Source organism: Aquarana catesbeiana, linkage group LG07 (genome assembly GCF_042186555.1).
Source record: "Aquarana catesbeiana isolate 2022-GZ linkage group LG07, ASM4218655v1, whole genome shotgun sequence".
Taxonomy (NCBI): Eukaryota; Metazoa; Chordata; class Amphibia; order Anura; family Ranidae; genus Aquarana; species Aquarana catesbeiana.
The window spans coordinates 51850105-51875913 of NC_133330.1; the positions used below are offsets into that span (position 1 = coordinate 51850105).

At 39.7% G+C, this 25809-nt stretch overlaps 1 protein-coding gene across 1 annotated transcript; it reads right to left on the bottom strand.

Annotated features, from left to right (window-relative positions):
- Positions 1–20018: 20018 nt before the first annotated feature.
- On the bottom strand, positions 20019–25805 carry FEZF2 (FEZ family zinc finger 2; the record flags this gene model as incomplete). The annotated part of the gene is made up of 4 exons (XM_073591899.1): positions 20019–21707; positions 22537–22669; positions 22767–22901; positions 25554–25805. Coding segments are annotated over 4 exons (780 nt in total), but the record flags the coding sequence as incomplete, so codon positions are not given.
- Between the last annotated feature and the right edge of the window lie 4 nt (positions 25806–25809).

Consider the following 25809-nt stretch of genomic DNA (forward strand, 5'->3'; position numbering starts at 1 on the left):
GAGAGTTGATCACGACATTTCATCCAAATATTATCCGATCGGACAAGCACAACATTTTTTCTTGTACAATACCAAATTGTACGGTTTTTGTTTAACCACTTGACGTCGCCGCTATAGCCGAATGACGGCCACAGTGCGGACCTGAATTTCCGGAAGGCTGTCATATGACGGCCTCCCCTGTGCACGCTCCCTGCGCGCGCTGCGATCACCAGGTCATTGAGACTCGGGTGAGCACCGATCCGAGTAAGGGGCCAGTCCCAGCCCCTTACCACGTGATCAGCTGTCAGCCAATGACAGCTGATCACATGATGTAAACAAAAGCTCGGCAATCGTTTTTTTTTTCTCCTCACGCTGAGAGCATGAGGAGAAAAAAAGCCAATCACTGGCTCATCTGCAAGGGACATCGGTCCCGAAGAGGAAGAGGCAATTATGCCTCATCTGTGCCACCTGCCATTGCCACCTGACAGTGCCCACCAGTGCCACCTATCAATGCCCACAAGTGCCACCTATCAATGCCCACCAGTGGTGCCAATCAGTGCCACCTAGCAGTGCTGCCTATCAGTGTAACCGATTAGTGCCCATTATTGCCACCCATCAGTGCCCATCACTGCCACCTATCGGTGCCCATCAGTGCCGCCTCATCAGCGTACATCAATGAAGGAGAAAAATTACCTGTTTTAAAATTTTTGTAACAAAATATAAAAAAAAAAGAAAAAAAAAAAGAGGCGATCAAATACCACCAAAAGAAAGCTCTATTTGTGGGAAAAAAATGATAAAAATTTCATTTGGGTACAGTGTTGTATGACCGCGCAATTGTCATTCAAAATGCATCAGCGCTGAAAGCTGAAAATTGGTCTGGATAGGAGGGGGGTTTAAGTGCCCTGTAAGCAAGTGGTTAATCAGTACAGTTGTCATTTGAAAATACAATATAAATACACTACAACACATTTCATCACTTACGATTTTTTATTCTGTCATATGAGAATTTTCAGAACTTTAGTAAACTCTTCATTTTCGATATGAGACTAGCATGCAAAAAAAAACTGGACGATCTGTCGTCTGATTTTCAGATTGCGTGTACGTGGATGTAAAGCTCAGCAATAAAAAAAAAAGTAAATACATAAAAAAAAAAAATGTATCTCAATGAAATATGTACATCATCTTCTCCTTCCCAACCTTCCCCGACCCCTATCCTTCAGACTCACAGCTCTGTGACACAGCGCCAATCCCCGTCTGGGTTGAATGAAGTCTAGTCTCATTCAGTCCACTACCTGTGAGTGCAGGGTGCAGAGTCAAGCGCCCACTCTCTGGGGACCATTTTCAAGGTGCCCTGCACATGCTGAGAATGGCTCTAATCTCATTACATCATCAATGCTTTCTGTATCGCTGAGGATCACCCCACTCTGGAGAAGAGGTGAGGAGGAGGAAGTGGACCCTGTGCAACATGTGACAAGCCAGATGACAGCACAATGGCTTAGTTGTTTGTACTTCTGCTTTGCAGCACCCAGGGTCCCTGGTTCAAGTCCCAGTCAGGACAGCGTCTGCATGAAGTTTGCATGTTCTCATTGTGCATGCATGGGTTTTCTCTGGGTATTCTGGTTTCCTTTGACATCCCAAAAACATGCTGATAGGTTTACTGGCTTCTGTCTAAAAATTGCCCTAGTATGATATTCTACTGAGCGTACCCATGATGGCTGCCTTAACAGCAGGTAAAGTGCTTTGAGTCCCCAGGGAGAGTAATGGTTTAGATTAGAAACATGTTCACAAAGCATCTGAAAAAAATACATATTTAGGGAAATACGTGAGCATAGAGTACATTCAGTGAAAACAAAATGTCAAGATCAGGCCCAGATGCAGAGAACTGAAGTTGTGTTCAAATCTTGACTTTTAGACCCCTTTCACACTGAGGTGCTTTTCAAGCGTTTTAGCACAAAAAATAGCGCCTGTAAAGTGCTTGAAAAGCGTCTCTCAAGCCACCCCAGTGTGAAAGCCTGAGTGCTGGGGGCGGTGCGTTTGCAGGACAGAAAAAAAAGTCCTGCAAGCAACATCTTTGTGGCGGTGTGGGAGCGGTGTATACACCACTCCTACACAGCCCCTGCCTATTGAAATGAATGGGCAGCGCTGCCAAAGCTCCTGCAAAACGCTTCAGCAGCCCCACAACACGGGTGCTATTAACCCTTTCTTTTTCCGCTAGCAGGGTAAAAAGTGCCCCGCTACCGGCTGAACAGCGCCGATATAACAGCAGTAAAGTGCCAATAAAACTAGCACTTTACCGCTAACGCCAGCACTGCCCCAGTGTGAAAGGGGTCTTACTGTAAACTTGTGATTGGCCCCTCCATATGTCACCTCCCAAACCCTTGCTAATGATCATGCAATGTGACTAACCAAGAGGGAGGCTCCAAACATGGAGAAGGAGCACAATTTCATAGGTAAAGTTGAAGTGTTACTAAAACCAGCACCCTGCATTCACTATACAGGGGGTCCCCTACTTACAAACATCCGACTTACAAACGACTCCTACTTACAAACGGAAGGAGACAACAGGAAGTGAGAGGAAATCTACCCCTAGGAAGGGAAATTCACTCCTGTAAGAGTTAATATGGGAAAAAGGTGTCTCCACTGATTCTTTATCACCTATCCTTATTTCCCTAATAACCCCAAATTTTCAAAATCCAATTGTCATTGGGACAGAAAGTGAGGTGAAATCTTCTGAACAGGGGCACAGACAGCAAAACAAATGTTACAGGGGTGATAACCCTTGCTATGCTATCTACAAAACTTAAAAATAGATTTTTTGGCTGGAGCTACACTTAAAAATTTTACCTGTTCCGACTTACAAACAGATTCAACTTAAGAACAAACCTAAAGTCCCTATCTTGTTTGTAACCCGGGGACCCCCTGTATCTGGTCTCCCACAGTACACTGAACATGGAAATGCGATTATTTTAGTAAATTTAAACGGCTAAATACCTTTTCTCATCAGCAGTATATAGCAGTCTTGTGACTTCTATCCGTGTCCAGCCAAGTACTGGTTAAAGCTTGTGGGAGGAGTTTTCTGACTGTCCTATGAGACTGAAGGACCCCTGACCCTCTGTCTGGACAGTGCTGATTGGCCCTGTGCTGATTACATGCACTCGCCCAAGAAAAAAAAAACCTCTCTAGCAATACACACCATACTGATTATGTGCAGCCTGACTCCATAGTCTGTGTGTTATCAGGAAAATATCAGAGGACAGTGAAAGAAAGGGAGGATTTGTGCATAGAGGATCAAACTGCCTTTTTTACACAATGTGGAGGATTAACCCTACAGTCAGTATAACAAGTATGCTTTACTGCATATACAGACTGATTTTACTGTTGTGGGTTTAGTAACACTTTAAAGCAGGACTACATTTAAAAAAAAAATTAAAATAACCATATTATACTTACCTGTTCTGTGCAGTTTTGCACAGAACGACCCTGGATCTCCTCTTCTGGGGTCCCCCACCACTACTGACTGTTCCTCCTCTTCTTTGTCTGCCCTCATTGCAAGCTGCTTTCTATAGAGGCAGACGCTTCAGGCTCGCTCCCGAGCTGGGCTGTGTGTATCTATTAACACACATAGCGAAGCTTGGCCCCGCTCCCTCCCTGCTGGATTTCATTGGCAGCAGCAGAAGCCAATGGCTACCACTGTTGCCTCCATGTCTAGAGGGGAGGGAAAGAGAGGAGAGAACCGCTGCACTCGGGCACAGCACTGGGCCGAGATTGGGCTCAGGTGGGAACTATAGGGGGGCTGGAGGGGAGCAACATTTGAAAGTTTTTTTTTTTTACCTTAATGCAGAGAATGTATTAAGATAAATAAGTGTATAGATGTCCCTCACGCTACTCTGAGTAATAGATAAATGTATGAAAATACAAAAAATAAAAAATATATATAAGTAGATCAAGTGAAAAAATCTGCAGCAAAACTTGATAGTGTTCACAGCACATAACAATAGGTTAAAATGTATAACGTGATCTCGCGCAGACTAATAAATATTCTGAAAACACATAAAGTGCAATGTGCAACCGATGAAGGTAGTGAAAACCTCAAATATAAGGTTAAAAAAAAAAAAAAAAAACTGTGAAAAATAAATTCCAACAAAGAACATTAAAAATAATGACAAGTGAAAACAAGTGTCCAATACATGTGCAAAAAAGTGGGAAAAATCAATGGATGTGCAAAATATCACATGTGCAAAAAATGCAAGAAAAATGCATATATAAGCACGTTAAAAATAATTCACCATAAGAAACAGAAAGATAATATTTTCTTGTCTTCTACGGAGAATGGTGAGAATAGGAAGAATAAATGTTCATGAAGTAGTGAACAGAGATCGTGTAGTAATGGAAAACCAAATCAGTGCTCATCAGTGTCCATGTAAAACTTCATAAATTAATTCCCGAACAGACAGTCTCACAGAACTCTCACTTCATACACTGTATTAAATCGCATGGTTGAATGGATATACCTCTCCACTGATCCCCTTTGGTTCTTTTTCCAGCTCACATGCACTTCAACAGGGGATAGGAGTACCTTCCCCAGCTGTAGGTTCCTATAATCAGACGTCCCCATGCACTCCGGGGCATTAATGCAGTAGTGATGGGGAAGAAAAAGAACAAAAGTGCCTCCAATAGTGTAGTGGGGTTTTAAAGTCTAATGTGCGTTTTAATAAAACAATCAGGTGGACTCTTACATGAAAAACATAAATAACAGGCAAGAACAGTTTAAAACCAGCGTTTTCAGCGCCTCCTTACGTCACTTCCGGTGCGCGTCTGACTCCAGCCACTCCCTACGCGTTACGTCACATCACGTGACTTCATCTGGGGACGAAGAAGTCACGTGAAGTGACGTAACACGTAGGGAGTGGCTGGAGTCAGACGCGCACCGGAAGTGACGTAAGGAGGCGCTGAAAACACTGGTTTTAAACTGTTCTTGCCTGTTATTTATGTTTTTCATGTAAGAGTCCACTTGATTGTTTTATTAAAACACACCTTAGACTTTAAAACCCCACTAAACTATTGGAGGCACTTTTGTTCTTGATTATAGGAACCTACAGCTGGAGAAGGTACTCCTATCCCCTGTTGAAGTGCATGTGAGCTGGAAAAAGAACCAAAGGGGAGCGGTGGAGAGGTATAGCCATTCAACCATGCAATTTAATACAGTGTATGAGGTGAGAGTTCTGTGAGACTGTTCGGGAATTCGTTTATGAAGTTTTACATGGACACTGATGAGCACTGATTTGGTTTTCCATTACTACACCACCTCTGTTCACCACTTCATGAACATTTATTTTTCCTGTTCTCACCATTCTTCGTAGAAGACGAGAAAATATTATCTTTCTGTTTCTTATGGTGAACTATTCTTAACGTGCTTATATATGCATTTTTCTTGCATTTTTTGCACATCCATTGATTTTTCCCACTTTTTTGCACATGTATTGGACACTTGTTTTCACTTGTCATTATTTTTAATGTCCTTTGTTGGAATTTATTTTTCACAGTTCTTTTTTTTTTTTTTTTTAACCTTATATTTGATGTTTTCACTACCTTCATTGGTTGCACATTGCACTTTATGTGTTTTCAGAATATTTATTAGTCTGCGCGAGATCACTTTATACATTTTTACCTATTAAGATAAATAGCCTTTAGCCTTTAAAACTACTTTAAGGTTTGCATATAATTTTAGCTACCTACTCTACCTAGAGCTACTGGTCTACCTGAAAATAATCTGTGATACGACTTTAACTTTTTTGTATTTGCAGTGTTCTTCTTTTTTAATGGTATATTTCATATGCCGCTTTTGTAGAGTCTACCATTGGTTACTATCTGTAAATCAAGTAGCAGCAACCCTACTACATTACTACTAGATTACTTAAACACAAAGAAAGCCTGTAGTTTTCAGTCAGTCTTAGGAGACTGATAACACAGTCATTGTGCAGTACTCCTAAGCAGGAAGCAGACCCTGCATATATAATGACCTATTGTCTAATGTACATATTATTACAGCCTTGAGAAAAAAAAAATGAAGGGGATACTATAAAGGATTGGGGTCAATTGTAGTTTATTTCAGACTATAAGTTTAGTTAAAACGACTACTACGTTATACTTTTTACCATATCTTGGTTTTACAAATAAACATTTAAGATCTGATAGTCGAAAAATGTTAATACTAAAGTGGTTGTAAACCTGTTTAAAAAAATCCTAGAAAAAAAAAAAACCTGCAAGACAAAGGCATAATGAGCTAGTATGCATAGTATACTAGCTCATTATGAATTACTTACCTGAGATCGAAGCCCCCACAACGGTCCTCGTTCACCGCTTCGGCGCCCGACATCTCCCCGGGGGGGTTACTTCCAGGTAACGCAGCTCCGGCGCTGCGATTGGCCGGAGCCGCGATGGCATCACTCCCGTGCATGCGCACGGGAGCTGCCAGTAACGGCACAGTACAACTGAAGCGTACGTGCCGTTGTTTCAGTTTGCTTAAGTGCGCATGTGCCGATGGCGTGGGCATATGCTAATACAGGGATATCTCCTAAACCGTGCAGGTTTAGGAGCTATCCAGTGTAGCTACAGGTAAGCCTTATTATAGTCTTGCCTGTAGTATAAAGTGGTTGTAAAGGGTTTACAACCACTTCAATATTAACCTCTTGCATATGTGCATTGTCAAAGAGAGTCGACTGTAACGTCCACACACTGCACATATGCATCCATGGGCAGCTTAGGATTCTGTGCTGAAAGCGTGCGCCTAACTCAGTGACAGAGCTGTCATAGATAGCTACTGGTCTCTATTAATTATTGGGTGATGGTGGGACTAGTTCCTGATCCTATGACCACTATGACAGCCAGTCACAGTGGTCACGTGATGGAGCAGTCCTTCCCACCCCACCTGGGTGTTAAAGGGATGTTGGGGCTGAATAAAAACGGGTTAAAGCTTTTGGGCCTTTTTTTTTTTTTTTGCCATTCTCACTGGACTTTGTACAAGTTAGTACAATGAGCCTGATTTACTAAAGGAGTTGAAAATCTGATTCCAGTAGGAGTATAATAGTCACGGCTGACGTTAGCTCCCTGTATACGATTATAGGCCATAGGGAGGCTATTGCCTCCATCAGATGGGCCCTTAGTAATCCCAATCTCAATAGCTCACACAAAAAGTTTTTACTACAGTGCCTGGAATTTTGCCTTACCAAGAATTATTTTTGGTACGATAGGCAATTTTTCCTTCAAATCATGGGCGTTGCCATGGGGGCAAAGTTTTCCCCCAGTGTGGCATATTTATTTATGGCACTTTGGGAGGAGGATTCCATCTTCCATGATCGCCCCAGACAACTTGTGTGTTACAAACGCTATATTGATGACCTGATTATGGTCTGGGAAGGGGACCAACACAGCCTTGAAACATTTTTGTTGGGATTGAATAATAACACCAAAAATATTTCTCTCTCTTCGAATATTATAACTGACCATTTGGTGTTTTTGGACCTGGACATCTTTAAGGAGGGTGATCATTTTAAAACACGGAAGTTTTTTAAGCCCACTGACAGGAATGGGTATATCCCATTGGACAGCTGTCATCACAGCACTTGGCTGTGTAATATCCCTAGGGGTCAATTAATCCAAGTGAGGTGCAATTGCACCTTGGATTCAGATTACCAGGCCCAATTACAAGTTTTGGCTGACAGATTCTTTCAAAAGGGCTACCAAAGGGAGCAAGTCATCTTCGATCGGGATGAGATTGGTAGCTTTGACAGAAAAACATTGGTTGCCGATTCTACTATGGGGAAGAATAAAAATTCCAACTTGCAGGAGTACAAAATTGTTCTCGACTACAATGTTCAGTATAGACCGTTTGAGCGGATTGTTCAGAAACATTGGGAAGTTCTTAGAGAGGATAGGGTGCTGGGTCCGGTTCTCCCTAACCATCCACATTTTATTTGTAGGTGGGCACCAACATTGAGAGATGCCATTGCACCTGGAGTGATTGATCCCCCAATTATTAGAGAAAACTTAATTTTTTCCTCTTGTCTGGGTTTTACGCCTGTGGTAGATGCCCAGCGTGTAAACAACGTAAACATAATATCAAAAAACGGAAAGACTTTGTTTCCACCTCCACTGGTCGAAAATATCAGTTAAAAAACTTGATAACATGCAGCACACAAGGGGTGTTATATATGCTGGAGTGCAAATGTGGACTCCAGTATATTGGTGGAACTTCTAGGTCCCTTAGTGTGCGCATTGGGGAACACGTGAATTACAAGGGGGCTCAGATCCCACAGTTGTCAAAACATTTTAGAGTATGTCATGATAGGGACCCCAGGGACCTCAGGTTTTGGGGCATTGAGATGGTTTTGATAGGTGCTTCTGATGATTTTTTTATTTATGATCTTGATTTTTTACTGTTTTTATGTAGTAATTGTGTATAATATATTTATGCTTTATGGTATGTAATTATGGTGTGGAGATCCAGGGAATCAGTGGGTGTTCAGTGCTTATTATAATTGTATTATCATTTATATAGTTTTTTTTTAGTGAATCAATTTTTATTCCGCCACTAGGGGTCAGTTTATAGACCTCTTGGTTATGAGCAATGTGAGATTGCTTTGCTTTTTCCACAGATGTGCTGTGAGACTAAGTTACTTCCTGGTGAACTATGGGAGTGTTCTAACCGCGGCTCCCGGAAGTGTCGTGGTTTCCACGACAACTGATGTGTTTATAAGGGGACGGGTGACGCACTTTAGGCTCCGCCCCTCTGATATAGTTTTTTTAACGTAACGCGTACAGAGGAGGAGCCACTCGCTGACGTCACCCGCTGCCAACCTGCTTCTCGCACACCGCTGTGTTTGATATCTGACAATGCGCATATCAAGAAGATGTTTGTGAGTAACATTTTAAGCTTAAATAAAGCCATTTTATTAGCATAACAGAAAGCACTTAAATTCTTTCTTGTCCTATTTTATCCATGCCCTGGGAAAATCGAGTGGAGTTCCTGGCTATATCGGGATTCTTTACCCTGATTTGGGACCTGTGCATTTGACCATTTGTTAGCTCAGTGGTCCATTAATAGAGGTGAACGAAGCGAGTTCTCTGGAGGTGGAGGGTCTGTCACCATTGTTTCCTGAATTGTGCCTGTCACATGGAAGTCACTTGGTGCTTGCTGGGATCCTTAGTCCTCTTCATCTTTTTTCTTTTGGACTTTTATTGGACTGTTTTATTCATTTTTTATGCGCTGCACCTTGTTTTGCAAAACTCTATTGGGATTATGTGATGATCTTTTTGTGCTAGCTGCATTAGTTATTTTAATAGTATATTTTTGATTCTGATTGAATCATTTTCTTTTCATGGTAGGATCGTCAAGTTTTTATGTTAATGACAGCTGTAGATTTAAAAATATTGAAAGTGACTTTTGAAAGGACGTTACCATATTAAAGCATCTATGAGATTTTAGTGGCTGGGTTTCACCTTATTCCTGATCAGTCATCAAGAGGAATACTTGACACTGCCAACCTCTTTTGGAAAATCCTTGTTGCCTATTTGTCATGCTAATCCATTTGCTTCAATACCTTCCGAGTCACTTACCTGGCATAAGCATGCAGATCAGGAATTCTGACTTCACCAGCTGTATATGGGTTTTGGCCAGGGACTAAGAAGGTAATGAAAGCAGAGGATTGGCGTGATGGCCAGGGAACCAGAGGAAGGTCAATGAAGGCAGCAGGCATATTTGTATCAAGACAGGTTGAGCAGGTAGAATCTCACTGAATGGCCTATAAATTATACAAGCCTAATTTGCTTAAGAACTGCTTTTACAGTTTCATCTGGGAATTAAGTTAGACACGTTAAATTGTGCAGAAGTAAATGTGTTAATTTTCTCAGCTTCATTTATGAATTCATAATTCGGTGTCTCCAGAGCAGCTAATTTGATCTTAAGAATCAGGGACTTGTATAACACAATTTGAAAAAATCAGTAGTTCAAAGGTTCAACAACATTTCTTATTTTCACAAGGGCTTTTTTTCAGTTGGAACTTGGTGAAACTCAGTTCCACCATCTTTGGCTCAGGCCCTCTGCTTTCTGCTCATCACTATCACAGTCCGGCTTCTGTGTTTACAAGTGATAGCTTGTCTCCCAGCGGTTCCTGCAGATGTGATCGCCTGAGTGTTTCCCACTGAGTGGAGAATGGGAACAAGGAAGATGCAGGTGCCCAGGGTGGAGTGCCAAACCCCCACTGGAAGATCTCCCTGCAAGTGAGAGAGGCGGAGCCACCTACAGTGTGCCGGGAGGTATTAGAGCCACCTGGGTGCTTCAGCTTAATACAAGCAACAAAAGTAAAATGTGGATGATGGTGAAGCCTTTAAGGAGGGGGGGATTGCATGCAGAGGTCAGGGCTGATGAGGGGTGAAAGTGAGATGTGAATGGGGGATGCAGAGGTGAGCAGCTGTGGAAGAAGGCTGAACTCTGCACTCTGTAAATAGCGCCCCCCTGAAATCTGCACTCTGCATGTAGCGAGCACCTGAACTCTGCACTTTTTATGTAGCGCGCACCTGAACTCTGCACTATGAATGTGGCGCACCCCCAAACTATGCACTCTGTGTGTAACCCCCCCAACTCTGCACTCTGTACGTAATGCACTCCTGGTATTTAATGCCTCCTAAACCCCTTAGAGCCCTTGAACCTCCCTGGCGGTATTCCCGAGTGTGGCTCGGGGTGAATTTTCATGACGAAAAGCGATAACCCCGAGCCACACTCGGGATCGCATCGCAGGATCCAGGCAAAGTTACTTACCTTGTCCCCAGGATCCTGCAATGTCTCCCCACTGTGTCCGCAGGCTGTGTACTCTGCTCGATCTGACAGATTACATTACTGTATCAAATTATTTCACATCCCTTTTGTCCCTAGTGGTTTGTCCAGTGCCCTGCATGCACTTTTATATTATATATACTGTTCTTTCTGCCTGGAAACTGGACATTGTCCATAGCAACCAAAACCGTCCCTTTACATCAAAAGTGGTTTTAGACCAGCTAGAAAACAGCGATAATAAATTAGAATCACTCGCAGAATTGAGCGATAGTGATTTGTGGGGAAATCTGTCATCAAACACTGAAAGTGACAACAGCGACAATTCTGCAACTGAGCAAATTTCAGTGTTTTTGATTTGATTACATTATTGAATAAATGTTATTATTATATTATTATTAGTTATAATTATTTATAGTTATTTATTATATTATAATTTATGATTTTGTGTTTCAAACTTTATCATACCCGGGATGTCTACTAGACTCTTGTTTAGGCACAGCCAAAATTCTTACGCCCTGATGAAGGGGGAGTGTATTTGGCCCCTGAAATGCCTTGACTTTATTCTGCTATGAATCAATTTTATCATTAAATTACCTGGGATGTTTGTCTGGTGCTCTCATTGAATTGCATTTATGTGGATTCTCAACTCTGGATCATTTCCCCATTTCTGAGGATGGTCCCTATTTTGTGGAGTGCTGCTGAACCCGAGCCAGTGTGCCTAGTGACAATTTTAGTGACCCTTAAGTCCTGTTCACATGGGGTGATTAGTTGTGTGCCCCATGCAGGCCTTTCTTTTACTAGCACGGGGATGCACAGGTGTTGCATGCATCCCCATTCCAGCTTCCCATTGTTGTCAATTGGGACACGCGGATGCATGGACATGGCTGCTGTGTCCTAATATGACATGCAGGTTCACGTCCCTGGACTCGCCCTGTGTGCATTCAGAGACCCACAAGCACCCTGTGTTCATATCATGGCTGTCAGAATACCCAAATAATGCTTAGCCACAACCTTCTTTTATCTCATGGCTTTCAGAATACCCAAGTAGTGACTCCATATGATTGGCTGTAGTCACTGTTCGGCTGACATTTTTCTGCCACGCTCTTTTAGTTTGACGTTTCGATTGAAGTTTGCTGAGCTGGATGGTGTTGGCAGGGCCACCCACAGCTCGAATTTTGGCCAGTTCAAAGGAATCTGCAAAATTTGAGCCATGTTTGGTTAGCTCTACTTATTCATCTGGTCTGGAGGGGGCAGATGTCTGGGACCACTATATTTTTTCCAGATTCCAATAAGTACCCTCCCCTTGTTGAGGGCAGGTGGTCTGGTATGTCTCAAGGGAGGGGGCACATGCTCACTGCGCCTTCCTTTCCTGGCCAACCAAGTTGCATGCTTGGATAAGAGTCTGGTATGGTTATAGAGGCACCCCACACTTTTTTTCCATACCAGACCCCTATCTATCTTTGGTGAAAATTTGAATCTCATCCCTAGAGGTGGATTGTGGTGTGTTGAAACAAATGCAGATACACTGCACTTTTATTCAGCTCAATGCACTACATGTCATTGCAGTGCATCACAAAATGCATAGACTTGAATGAGGTGTCATATTGAGACACTTCAATAAAGTTACAAAAATGCCTTGTGTACTGCCCAGTTTTGGTCAATAGGATTTTGCTGACCTGCGTGTAATTTGTGTTCCAAATGCGGGAAGACATCTCCCAATGACATGAGCCCTATTAATCCAAAGGGAGAGTGGGTTGTTTTTTTTCACTAAATAAAGCTAGGACAGTAGTATGGAGTAGGATGCATGAAGGAACAGAATTAGTTTTACGCAAACACAACCTCCTGTGCTCGACTATGTTGCTTGAGACTTGATAGGTTATCCTCTCATATAGCTTATAAGATTAGAGGTGTCAGCCTCGCTGCCATCTTAGGACTGTTGGTGTCCTTTCATGTGTAACACTGCAAAACAACAAAAAGAAGATGCACCAGACTTGTACATTGCCTTAATACACTGTTTATTAATGAATACAAATGAGTAATATGCTCACAAACAGATTGAGTCAACAGGCATATCAATAAACAAGAAGCGAATGTTGCCCGATCAGCACACTTGGCCTATAACACGGGAGGGCTCCTTAGATGTCCAGTATGGCTTAATGTGTTTCGAGAGGCAGCCCCTCTTTCTCAAAGCCAAGAAATCAGTTCTTCTTTTTCTTGGCTTTGAGGAAGAGGGGCTGCTCCTCAAAACCCCTAAGCCATACTGGACATGTAAGGACATTTCCTGCATTATAGGCTAAGCATTGTTGATCTGGTGGCCTTCACTTCTTGTTTATTGACATGCCTGTTGACTATATCTGTTTGTGAGTATTATTTATTTTTATTTATTAATAACTAGTTATAAGTAAAGTTGATCCACGGAATATCCGATTGCCTCTTGGGGGTTCAGGAAGATTTTTTTTCCTCTGCTGGAGCAAACTGGATCATGCTTTATTGGAGTTTTTTATTTTTTTTTTGCCTTCCTCTGGATCAACTGGTATTGGATAGTGTATATGGAGGTTTTCTGCGTGTGTCTATGTGTGTGACTGTGTGTGTCTGTATGTATGTGTGTCTGTGTGTGTGTGTCTGTGTCTATGTGTCTGTGTGTGTTTGTGTGTGTGTTTCTGTATGTGAGTATATGTGTGTGCGTGTGTGTGGTCTGTGTGTGTCTAGGTGTGTGTTTGTGTGTGTCTGTATGTGAGTATGTGTGTGTGCATGTCTGTGTATGTGTCTATGTGTGTGTGTGTGTGTCTAGGTGTGTGTTTGTGTGTGTCTGTATGTGAGTATGTGTGTGTGCATGTCTGTGTATGTGTCTATGTGTGTGTGTGTGTGTCTATGTGTGTGTGTGCGTGTCTATGTGTGTGTCTATCTGTGTGTTTGTGTCTATGTGTGTATTTTTTTTTTTTCTCTTTAATTTTTTCTATGTTGCTTGAACTGGATGGATTAGGCTGCTTTCACACTGGGGCGGGTGGGTGTCGGTGGTAAAAAACGGCGCTTTACCGTTGTTTTAGCGGCACTATTCGGCCACTAGCGGGGTGCTTTTAATCCCTGCTAGTGGCCAAAAAAAGGTTAAAATTGCCGGCAGTTTGGCGGCGCTGCCCCATTGATTTCAAGGGGCAGGGGCGCTTTACCGCTCCTACAGCGCTGCAAAGATGCTGCTTGCAGGACTTTTTTACCGTCCTGCAAGTGCACCGCTCCAGTGTGAAAGCACTCAGGCTTTCACACTGGAGACACAGGAGAGGCTCTTTACAGGCGCTATGCAGGGGTTATTTTTAGCGTTGTAGCGCCTGTAAAGCGACTCAGTGTGAAAGTAGCCTAAAGCCGCGTACACACGGGTGGACTTTTCGACCGGACTGGTCCGACAGACTTTCCGACGGACTTTCAACGGATTTTTGACGAACTTCCGACTGACTTTTTAATGAACGGACTTGCCTACACACGATCATATCAAAGTCCGACGGATTCGTACGTGATGACGTACGACCGGACTAAAATAAGGAAGTTGATAGCCAGTAGCCAATAGCTGCCCTAGTGTTGTTTTTTGTCCGTCGGACTAGCATACAGACGAGCGGATTTCTGGGTCCAGCTGAGTTACGACGTAAAGATTTGAAGCATGTTCCAAATCTAAAGTCCGTCAGATTTTCGACTGGAAAAGTCTGCTGAAGGTCCAATGAAGCCCACACACGATCGGATTGTCCACCGGACTTGGTCCGTTGGACCAGTCCGGTCGAAAAGTCCGACCGTGTGTACGCTGCATTAGTGTTTTTTTTTTCAACTATATTAACTATGTGTATAAACAGTGTATTAAGGAAATGCTCAAGACTGATGCGCCCTCTTTTTGTTGTTTTGTAGTGTTATAGAATTTGTTACACCAGACAAAGAATTTATGACATTTGAAATACTAACCCCAAGGGTACAGTTCACACTTTGTGCAGTGACTTGCATATTTCCACACTGGATAAACGCAGTTCATCTCTTGGGCACATAGAGAACAATGGTTTTCTATGTGTTCTGTTCATACCACAATGCTGGTGAGATTTGCGGAGCAGTGCAGTGTGCAAATATGCCGCATATCTGCATTTTTCTGCAGCATACTGGATGGCCCCACATATAACTGCATTGCAGTGCAACACACTACACTGCCATGCAGATCTCTGTGTGTTACACTGTTTATTAATGAATAAAAATGAGTAATATACTCACAAACAGATTGAGTCAACAGGCATATCAATAAACAAGAAGCGAATGTTGCCCGATCAACACGCTTAGCCTATAACAAGGGAAGTCTCCTTAGACGTCCAGTATGGCTTACGTGTTTCGAGAGGCAGCCCCTCTTTCTCGAAGCCAAGAAATCAGTTCTTCTTTTTCTTGGCTTTGAGGAAGAGGGGCTGCTCTTCGAAACCCCTAAGCCATACTGGACATGTAAGGACATTTCCTGCATTATAGGCTAAGCATTGTTGATCTGGTGGCCTTCACTTCTTGTTTATTGACATGCCTGTTGACTATATCTGTTTGTGAGTATTATTTATTTTTATTGATTAATAACTAGTTATAGGTAAAGTTGATCCATGGAATATCCGATTGCCTCTTGGGGGTTCAGGATTAACTATGTGTATAAACAGTGTATTAAAGAAACGCGCAAGGCTGATGCGCCCTCTTTTTGTTGTTTTGTAGTGTTATAGAATTTGTTACACCAGACAAAGAATTTATGACATTTGAAATACTAACCCCAAGGGTACAGTTCACACTTTGTGCAGTGACTTGCATATTTCCACACTGGATAAACGCAGTTCATCTCTTGGGCACATAGAGAACAATGGTTTTCTATGTGTTCTGTTCATACCACTAAACTGCCATGCAGATCTCTGTGTGTTACACTTCAAATAAAATTTTAAAAAGTAAGCAGTGCAATGCTCCTAACCATGCAACATGTCGCTCCCTGCGAAGCGCTCACTTTGACAGCTGCATGTATGGTAAAACACTGAGTATAAACCGGTGCGAACATAACCTAAACACTTCACCCAATATCTGGGGGTCAATTAATCAATGTTTTAACCTAAGATTCAAGCAACTTTCACCCAAAAATATTTTGTAGCTGAATTCAATTCAAACCATGTGAATTTTGGTTAAAAATTGTGTGAATCATGAGTGAAAATATCAAAAAAAACAACACACATCACAAATATCAATATTAATAAACAGACCTAAATTTACCCTCAAAATTAAGGTAACAATTAAAGTAATTGAATGAGTTTGCTAAAGCTCTCTGGGGGCTATTTACTATACCTGAAGAGTGTAAAATCTGGTGCAGCTCTGCATAGAAACCAATCGGCTTCCAGGTTTTATTGTCAAAGCCTAATTGAACAAGCTGAAATTAGAAGCTGATTGGCTACCATGCACAGCTGAACTCTCCAGTTTTAGTAAATCAAAGCTGTGTTTCATAATCAACTGCGATTTGTCTTTTTAATCAAATATTTTTTTTCATCTGTTGTTGCATCGCAGTGATGCTGAGCTCTTTACGTCTCTTTGCAGCCCCTTCCTGTCCACAGGCACTGCAGCAATGGCTGCATGGCATTTCTCAGAGTGGATGTCCTGATAGTGACAATATGGAGGCACAATTAGGACACACTGACAGAGAGTTGTCACCCTATGATAGAATGTGTAGATCAAGGACTTTCATGGCAGATATTATTTTAGTGAAAACAGTTGACTTAAAAATATTGAAAATGACTTTTGTAATGACTTTACCAAGTTAAAGCTTACGGGAGATATGCTATATTGCCAAAAGTATTGGGACACCTGTCTTTACGAGCACATGAACTGACATCCCAGTCTAAGGTCCGTAGGGTTCAATATTGAGTTGGTCCACCCTTTGCAGCTATCACAGCTCCAACTCTTCTGGGAAGGCTACTCACAAGGTTTAGGAGTGTGTCTATGGGAATGTTTGACCATTCTTCCAGAAGCACATTTGTGAGGTCAGGCACTGATGTTGGACGAGAAGGTCTGGCTCGCAGTCTCCGCTCTAATTCATCCCAAAGCTGTTCTATCGGGTTGAGGTCAGGACTATGTGCAGGCCAGCCAAGTTCTTCCACTCCAAACTCGCTCATCCACACTATATTGGCAAAAGTATTGGGCCACCCCTCCAAATCATTTGGTGGAGGGGGGATTATGGTGTGGGGTTGTTTATCAGGGGTTGGGCTTGGCCCCTTAATTCCAGTGAAGGGAACTCTTAAGGTGTCAGCATATTAAGACATTTTGGACAATTTTATGCTCCCAACTTTGTGGGAACAGTTTGGGGATGGCCCCTTCCTGTTCCAACATAACTGCACACCAGTGCACAAAGCAAGGTCAATAAAGACATGGATGAGCGAGTTTGGGGTGGAGGAATTTGACTGCCCTGCACAGAGTCCTGACCTCAACCCGATAGAACACCTTTTGGATGAATTAGAGTGGAGACTGCGGGCCAGGCCTTCTCGTCTAACCTGTGCCTGACCTCACAAATGCACTTCAGGAAAAATGGTCAAACATTCCCATAGACACACTCCTAAACCTTGTGGACAGCCTTCCCAGAAGAGTTGAAGCTCTTCTAGCTGCAAAGGGTGGTCCAACTCAATTTTGAACCCTAAGACTGGACTAAGACTGGGATGCCATTAAAGTTCATGTGTGTGTGTATAGACAGGTGTCCCAATACTTTTGGTAATATAGTGTATCAGTGCTGTAACAAGGTTCTTTAGCACCCAAGGTAAAAAGAACAAAGACCCCCCCCCCCCCCCCCCCATTAGCAGTGAACTACTTTAGAAGAAGGGGCGTGCTTGGGTTCAGATTGGGTTCTAAACTCAGAAGGAAGCTGCTGCCATGTGGCCATATCAGGTCAATGATGTCATGAGTATCCTTTCCCCTTAGTGGAGAATGCCTCATCCACAGCTGATTGGCCTGACACTGACAGCTTGTTATCAGGTTCGGCCGAATGATAGTTTGAACCAAACCCAAGCCAAACGCAAGCTCATCTCCATTAATTTGTATAGGTTACAGGTTTAGCCTTTTTGTGCCCCCCATCCTGCTAAAGCACCCTAGGCATCCGCCTCTTCTGTCTGCCCCTTGGCCCAGCCCCGTTACCCATAACACATAGTTACATAGTTACGTAGTAGTTGAGGTTGAAAAAAGACACAAGTCCATCAAGTCCAACCTATGTGTGTGATTATATGTCAGTATTACATTGTATATCCCTGTATGTTGCGGTCATTCAGGTACTTAGGTTAGTTATTTCGTTTCTTGAAACTATCGATGCTCCCCGCTGAGACCACCGCCTGTGGAAGGGAATTCCACATCTTTGCCTCTCTTACAGTAAAGAACCCTCTACGTAGTTTAAGGATAAACCTCTTTTCTTCTAATTTTAATTAGAGTCTTGTTAAACTCCCTTCTGCGAAAAAATGTTATTCCTATTGTGGGGTCACCAGTACAGTATTTGTATATTGAAATCATATCCCCTCTCAAGCGTCTCTTCCCCAGAGAGAATAAGTTCAGTGCTCGCAACCTTTCCTCATAACTAATATCCTCCAGACCCTTTATTAGCTTTGTTGCCCTTCTTTGTACTCGCTCCATTTCCAGTACATCCTTCCTGAGGACTGGTGCCCAGAACTGGAGCATACTCTAGGTGCGGCCGGACCAGAGTCTTGTAGAGCGGGAGAATTAGCGTTTTATCTCTGGAGTTAATCCCTTTTTAATGCATGCCAATATTCTGTTTGCTTTGTTAGCAGCAGCTTGGCATTGCATGCCATTGCTGAGCCTATCATCTACTAGGACCCCCAGGTCCATTTCCATCCACAATCCTGAACCTAACCGTTACCACTATTTATGACACCAACAACATCAATCAGTTCAGTTATCATTCCTGAAACAAGAACCTCTTTTTGTTCACATCAGAACCAAATCCATATCTGGGCTGCATAGCTGATGCTGATTTTTATACGCATGGAAATCACAGACCTGGGAACTGAGATCTAAACAATGAAGGCCACAAGTGAAATTATTTGTAGCTCCAATTCTCTGATATCTAACCAAAAATAAATAAAATAAAAATTCAGTTTTTAGCAGACTAACACTTTAAAAACCCAAATGTGGCTTTTGCGCACTCCTAATCCTGGGCTCTTATGAGGAGCCGTATGGAGCGATAAAGGGCCCTGCAGCCATTCATTTTACCAATCAGCTGTCTAATTAATAGATGTACTGGCTAGTCACACTCCTGCCATCTCATACACATTGCAAATGATCTTGCGCTGCCCCTGCATTTTTTACAGATTGGCTTGATGTCATGCAAAAGCGTAGGAGATAATATCCATAAAAAAAGCAACTGTGATTGCTATTAAACAAAATAAAAAATGCTCAGGATCCTAGCTTGCTTGGCATAGAGCGGAGAGAGGGGCCCCAACACATTTAACCTCACCTGCTGGCCCTCACTTTGCTCCATTAAATGCCATTGGTGCTCATAAGGCCTACTCAGCCTCCAGCTGCTCAGTTAGATTACAGAAGCGATTCCCCGTCGCTTGTTACTCGCAGGAGGCAATTTACCAAGCGCTAATTTTCCTGTTATTGGTAAACTTGTTGTGAGCAGCACGAACCGGCGTATCCATCTCATTCCTGCTCTTTATTAACGGCAATAGAAATGCTATACAGATACGTGATGGGAATGAATGGCATTGCATCTAGAGGGAAGGAAGGGGAGGAGGAGGGAGCGATAGTCCCAACCGCAGGAACCCAACGGCCGATAATCACTGTTGTAGGGCTTAAAGGGTTAATGTGACCCCGTCTTCTAATAGGGATGATTGGATTGGGTCCCTGAAGCCTCTTTTTCTGCTTTTGCTCTTCATTTAAGTAATTACCGGGAAAATAAAATGAAGGTGGGACCAGCTCCTTCACAAGGGTGGAAAGTGAGAGAAGGAGAGAGAAATAGTCCTTGTAGAAGTGACTCTAATACAGCTTAATTAAAGGACTGTGACTGTCCCTGATATTAGGCTCATTGTCATTAAATAAGCAATTAACATGGTGGTGGTGGTGGTGGTGGGGGGGTGCCATGCTGTTTTGAAGTGAATTTGTATTTCATAATAACAGGCCAGGAATGCGAGAAAGATTTTACAGTTATTTAACACCTACAGCTCTAATATATGGCCAAACTGATCAATATTGAGGATCCGAGAAGATTTACATTTGCACCTCCTTTAACATATCTATAGAAATTTATCTGATTGTCTGTCTGAAAAATATATACTGTCCATAGCATGATAACATCTCCCTCTTATATATCTACCCATATATCATTATATATCTCGTTCTTTCTTTTATCTATCTATCTGTCTATCTATCTATCTATCTATCTATCTATCTATCTATCTATCTATCTATCTATCTATATGTCAGTCTATCTATCCTTCCATCCACTGATCTCCCACCTCTTCTTAATATCATTTTTTGTATCTATTATCTCTCCATTATTCTATCTATCTATCTATCTATCTATCTATCTATCTATCTATCTATCTATCTATCTATCTATATGTCAGTCTATCTATCCTTCCATCTACTGATCTCCCACCTCTTCTTAATATCATTTTTTGTATCTATTATCTCTCCATTATTCTATCTATCTATCTATCTATCTATCTATCTATCTATCTATCTATCTATCTATCTATCTATCTATCTCTCTTCTGACTATCTCTCTCCAGTCTCTCATCTATGTAATTTACCTCTCCCTCAAATCTATTTATTTATCTATCTACTATCTATCTGTTACTGTATCCTTTCATCCACTCACCTCCCACCTCTTCTTAATATCAGTTTTATCTATCTATCTATCTATCTATCTATCTATCTATCTATCTATCTATCTATCTATCTATCTATCTATCTATCTATCTATCTATCTATCTATCTATCTATCTATCTATCTATCTATCTATATGTCTATCTTGTAGTTTACCTCTCCCTCAAATCTATCTATCTATCTGTCCATCAATACATTCTTGCAAACACATTTCCAAAGAAAACCGTTGAGTCACATAAAATGTAATTAAAATATTCATTCATGGCCAAATCACTTCAAATAAAAAACAAAAAAATGTTACATAATAAAATAAATTAAACCCCATAAACCCAAACCATATAAATTATACTAGCCAGCATCATCTCTCTTTTTAGCCATGTCTAAAGATATTAGCAATATTACTCTCTAATGCCATTTTATTGTCATATAATCCATTCATTATTCCACTGTACATTAGATTCTTAATTTACACAAGGGTATTAAGCCCATCTGACGTTTTTTTCTTTCATTTTACCTTTTAAAATAGAGGTTAAACCATAATATTAAAAAATGATCTAAAGAGTTCTTTTTTTATGTGTAAAGTTTGTTTTTGCACTTTACAAACCTGAATGAGAGCTGTTGAAGCATTGAAATAATTAATAGAAAAAGTCACATGCGGCATGGAGGTGCCTTGGAGGGGCTTGGTGCCAAATCTCTTGGTGAAGAATCCAGCCATTAAAAAGTAAAGTTTTTTTTTTTTCACAGTGTTTTAATCTGCTGAGCCTTGAAGTTTTCTATTTCTTTAGCTCTGAACTGCAGTCCTGGAAATGTCTTTCATAGAACAAGCTGTGGAAACATTATCATGAAGTTTTCTCACATGTTTCTTTAAGTCAAAATTCCTACAGAACCCTTTTCCACAGGTCCCACAAGTGAAAGGTTTCTTGTCATTGTGCGTGTGCATGTGAAATGTTAAATTATAGACCTGATGAAAAGCCTTGTTACAGATGGTGCATTTATATTGCTTCTCTCCACTGTGGGTCAGCTTATGATTTTTGTAATTCCCTAAAGAGAAAAATAAAATGAAATAAAATTAAAAATTGCGATTTTTTTTTTTTTTACAGTTTCACAGCCAGCACCTTTAAATACACTTTCCTGGAGGAAGCTTCATTAGGATTGAAGCCACAAGTCGCTGGAAACTTGTCAAACTTACTCTGCATCAACCTAATTGAACAGGCAACTGTCAAATTAAAAAATTATAAAAAGGTCAAATTTGTGACCCGGAGAAAAGCAGAAGGAAAAAAAATTGTAGGAAATAAATGGCACATCCTTTTTCCTCTAATGTAGTTAATGCTGGTGGTGAAATATGTTGAAGGTAATGAACCAGAATTCTGAAGGGTTACAAATAAATCAGAAAAAAAAAATATTCATATATAAATATATTTATTTTTTGTGCATATAATATATAAATATATATATAATTATGCAATAATTTTTAAAATGTGAATGTGATATTTATGCATATAGTGTGTGTAATATATATATATATATATATATATATATATATGTGTGTAATATATATATATATATATATATATATATATATATATATATATATATATATATATATATATATATATAAACATATATAAACATATGTGTATATTATAATTCACATACAGTGTTGTTTGTGATCATTACAGAAAAATGATATTGCGCCACTTGGACAGATTGCTAAAGTATAGAGTTTTTTAAAAAAAACACACACACACTGTACTGTTAACAAAACAAAACAAAAAAACTACAAAAAAAAATCAATGTAATGTAATAATAGAAACCTATAATAAATACAGTGAAATAATTGGGATACAGTCAGACAATTTGGGAGGAATACCTTTTTGGTGAAATCCTTTGCCACAAAATTCGCACACAAACGGTTTATATCCCGCATGGATTCTGATATGGGTGTTTAAAGTGGAACTTCTGTTAAACGCTTTGCCACATTGATTGCACTTGTGAGGTTTCTCCTAAAAAAAAAAAAAAAAAAAAAAATCAGGACGATTGGTCGTCTGTGTGTAGCTGAGATAATTTGAGGGCTATAATGGGAATGTAATGACTTATTACCTGCGTGTGGATGATCTTATGTCGGCATAGGGTGCTGGCCTGTCTGAATCCCTTGCCACAAACTTTGCACACAAATGGTCTGGCCCCGGTGTGTACTGGCATATGCCTGGTGAGGTTATAATGGGCATTGAAGACCTGGCATGGGAAAATTTTAAATAAAGCTTAGGTAAAAATATCCAAGAACTTGTAAGTACATGCACGATTTAAAAAAAGTAGAAAAAAAGTAAAATATATATATATAAAATGTTAAGTGGCTTCCCGACCTCTTTAAGCTTATGTTATTAGGCTTACAGTCCCTTTTATTTCATGCTGTGAAACCATTACTTTATATATTTGAATATCATTATTGCAGCTCAGTAGGGGAGCTATTTGCAATTGTGTTATCATTCAGATTCCCTGCTAAAAACTGGCAAAGTGCATGAGCTTCTGCATGGCAGAGCAATGCTGGTACTTGCAGTGCCACATGGACTGGCATCCACTGAAGCAGGAAAAAAACCCTTCTCATTCAGGTTTCTGATTGGAGCTCACTTGCAGAAAAAAAAGTAAAACTCTCCTAAACTTGTCTATATGAGCGTTTTTTACTTCGAAGAAAACAGATGTTTTTTTTTTTAAGCCCAATGTGCATGGAGCCGAAGGGTTTTTTTTTCTGCCACAAAACTCCTGTAGAAGCAACGTTTTTTAAGCCAGTGCCAAAGTGCAACTAGATGTGTATATTGTATTATGATCATTCATTTAGCAAACGTGTATGTTCATTTTATAATGGTGAGATGTTATTTTACTATATTATATTTAAATAAGGGCAACTCAATATTATATTTTATGTTGTTACTGTAATATTATGTATCACTAGTATATGCAGTGTGTTTACAATCACACACTCATATATAGTATTATAAAAAAAGTTTTTACAATATTATATATCATTCATATATCTATATTGCTACATCAACTCATGTAAAGTAGAATGCAACATTAATATATATATATATATATATATATATATATATATATATATATATATATATATATATATATATATATATTTATATTTATTAATATTATAATTACACTGCACTGTGCAAATACTCTCATAGTAAAGCTGTATACTGCTATATACAACACTACAAAGATACTCGTAGTGTAGTAAAGCAGTATAATACGATATATTATACTGTTATATATGCAACACTGTATACAAATAGACCTACATAGTAGTAAAGTGGAATAATACAATACTGTATTGTTATGTATACATCACGATATACAACACACTTCTAGAAGTAAAGTGATACAAGCAAGACTATTTCATATTCCAAACTATATACAATTGTATTCATATAGTAGTAAATAATACAATATTATATTTCATTATAAAATATATTATATTACATAATATTATGTTATAGTATATTATACTAAAACTGTGTATACAAACACTCATTTAGTATTAAAGTATAATACTTTATTTAAAGCGTCATATATATAATACTATATAAATACGAGTATGTGAAAAAGTAGTATATACAATACTGAATGAAACTCTATGTAAAACAATCTATACAAATTTGCTTTCTATTATACAATCCTATATTAACCTGTTCTACATTAGAATACGATCTGCAAACACACTCATATAATACAATGCTAAATTAAACTCTGTGTACAACTCTATATTAAAATACACTCTTATAATAGTAATGATGTAGTATATATAATCCTATAATAAAGTGTTTTATATAGAAAACGATCTACAAATACGATCATATATTATATGTATGCTATACTAAATTAAACTCCATGTGCAAATCCACTCCTTTAGTAAAGTACTATTTTAAAGTCTTATATTAGAGAGTACATTTATATACTATTAAAGTATTAATCTATATGTACAACTCTTTATACAATTACACACCTATAGTAGAGTAGTATTATACAATCCTATATTAAGGTGCTCTATAGTAAAATAGTATTATACAATTCTACATTAAGGTGTTCTATAGTAGAGTAGTATTTTACAACCCTATTAAAGTGTTCTATAAAGAGTACGATCTACAGTACAAATACATTTATACAAATACACTCCTATAGTAGAGTAGTATTATACAATCCTATATTAAGGTGCTCTATAGTAAAGTAGTATTATATAATCCTATAGTAAGATATTCTATATTATACAATCCTATATTAAGGTGTTCTATAGTAGTATTTAGTTGTTCTATAGTAAAGTAGTATTATATAATCCTATATTAAGGTGTTCTATATTATACAATCCTATATTAAGGTGTTCTATAGTAGTATTATACAATCCTATATTTAGTTGTTCTATAGTAAAGTAGTATTATATAATCCTATATTAAGGTGTTCTATATTATACAATCCTATATTAAGGTGCTCTATAGTAGTATTTTACAATCCAATATTAAGGTGTTCTATAGTAAAGTAGTAAATATACAATCCTATATTAAAGTGTTCTATGTGTACAACAAATACGCTCATAGTAATTGAATTGTTACCAGTCCGATTCTGTATAAAATTTCTTATATATAGTTGTACAATAAGCTAGAATAATTAGTAGTGTGCTATATAAACCATACATATTATATCAATGCTATACAACCCACACAATACATAAATCACATAATAGCGGTAAGATAAATTATGTAATTTAAGATAAACTATCAAAAATGATTTTGTATATATGTTATAATATTGTATCCTGTATTAAAATTTAATAATAAGCGATGACAGCAGCGCCCCCTGCCATCGCATACTCTGAGCTCTCCTTACCTTGCCGCACACTTCACAGGTGAAGATTTTGGGTTTGCCATCTAAAGGGTTGGAACCAAGTTTGGGGTGGCTTTTAGGATTCCTGTCCACAGTGTTCTCCTTCATCACCTGGTCCAACTGGCCAGGCAGCCTCTCCTTGTGGGGGTACTGGGATATGGGGAACTTTTCTGGGGACAGTCCGGAGAGCTTGGCATTTTCCAGAAGGTAGAGTTTATGGTGGGCGCTGAGAGACGCCTGGGACTGAGCGTTCAGGACA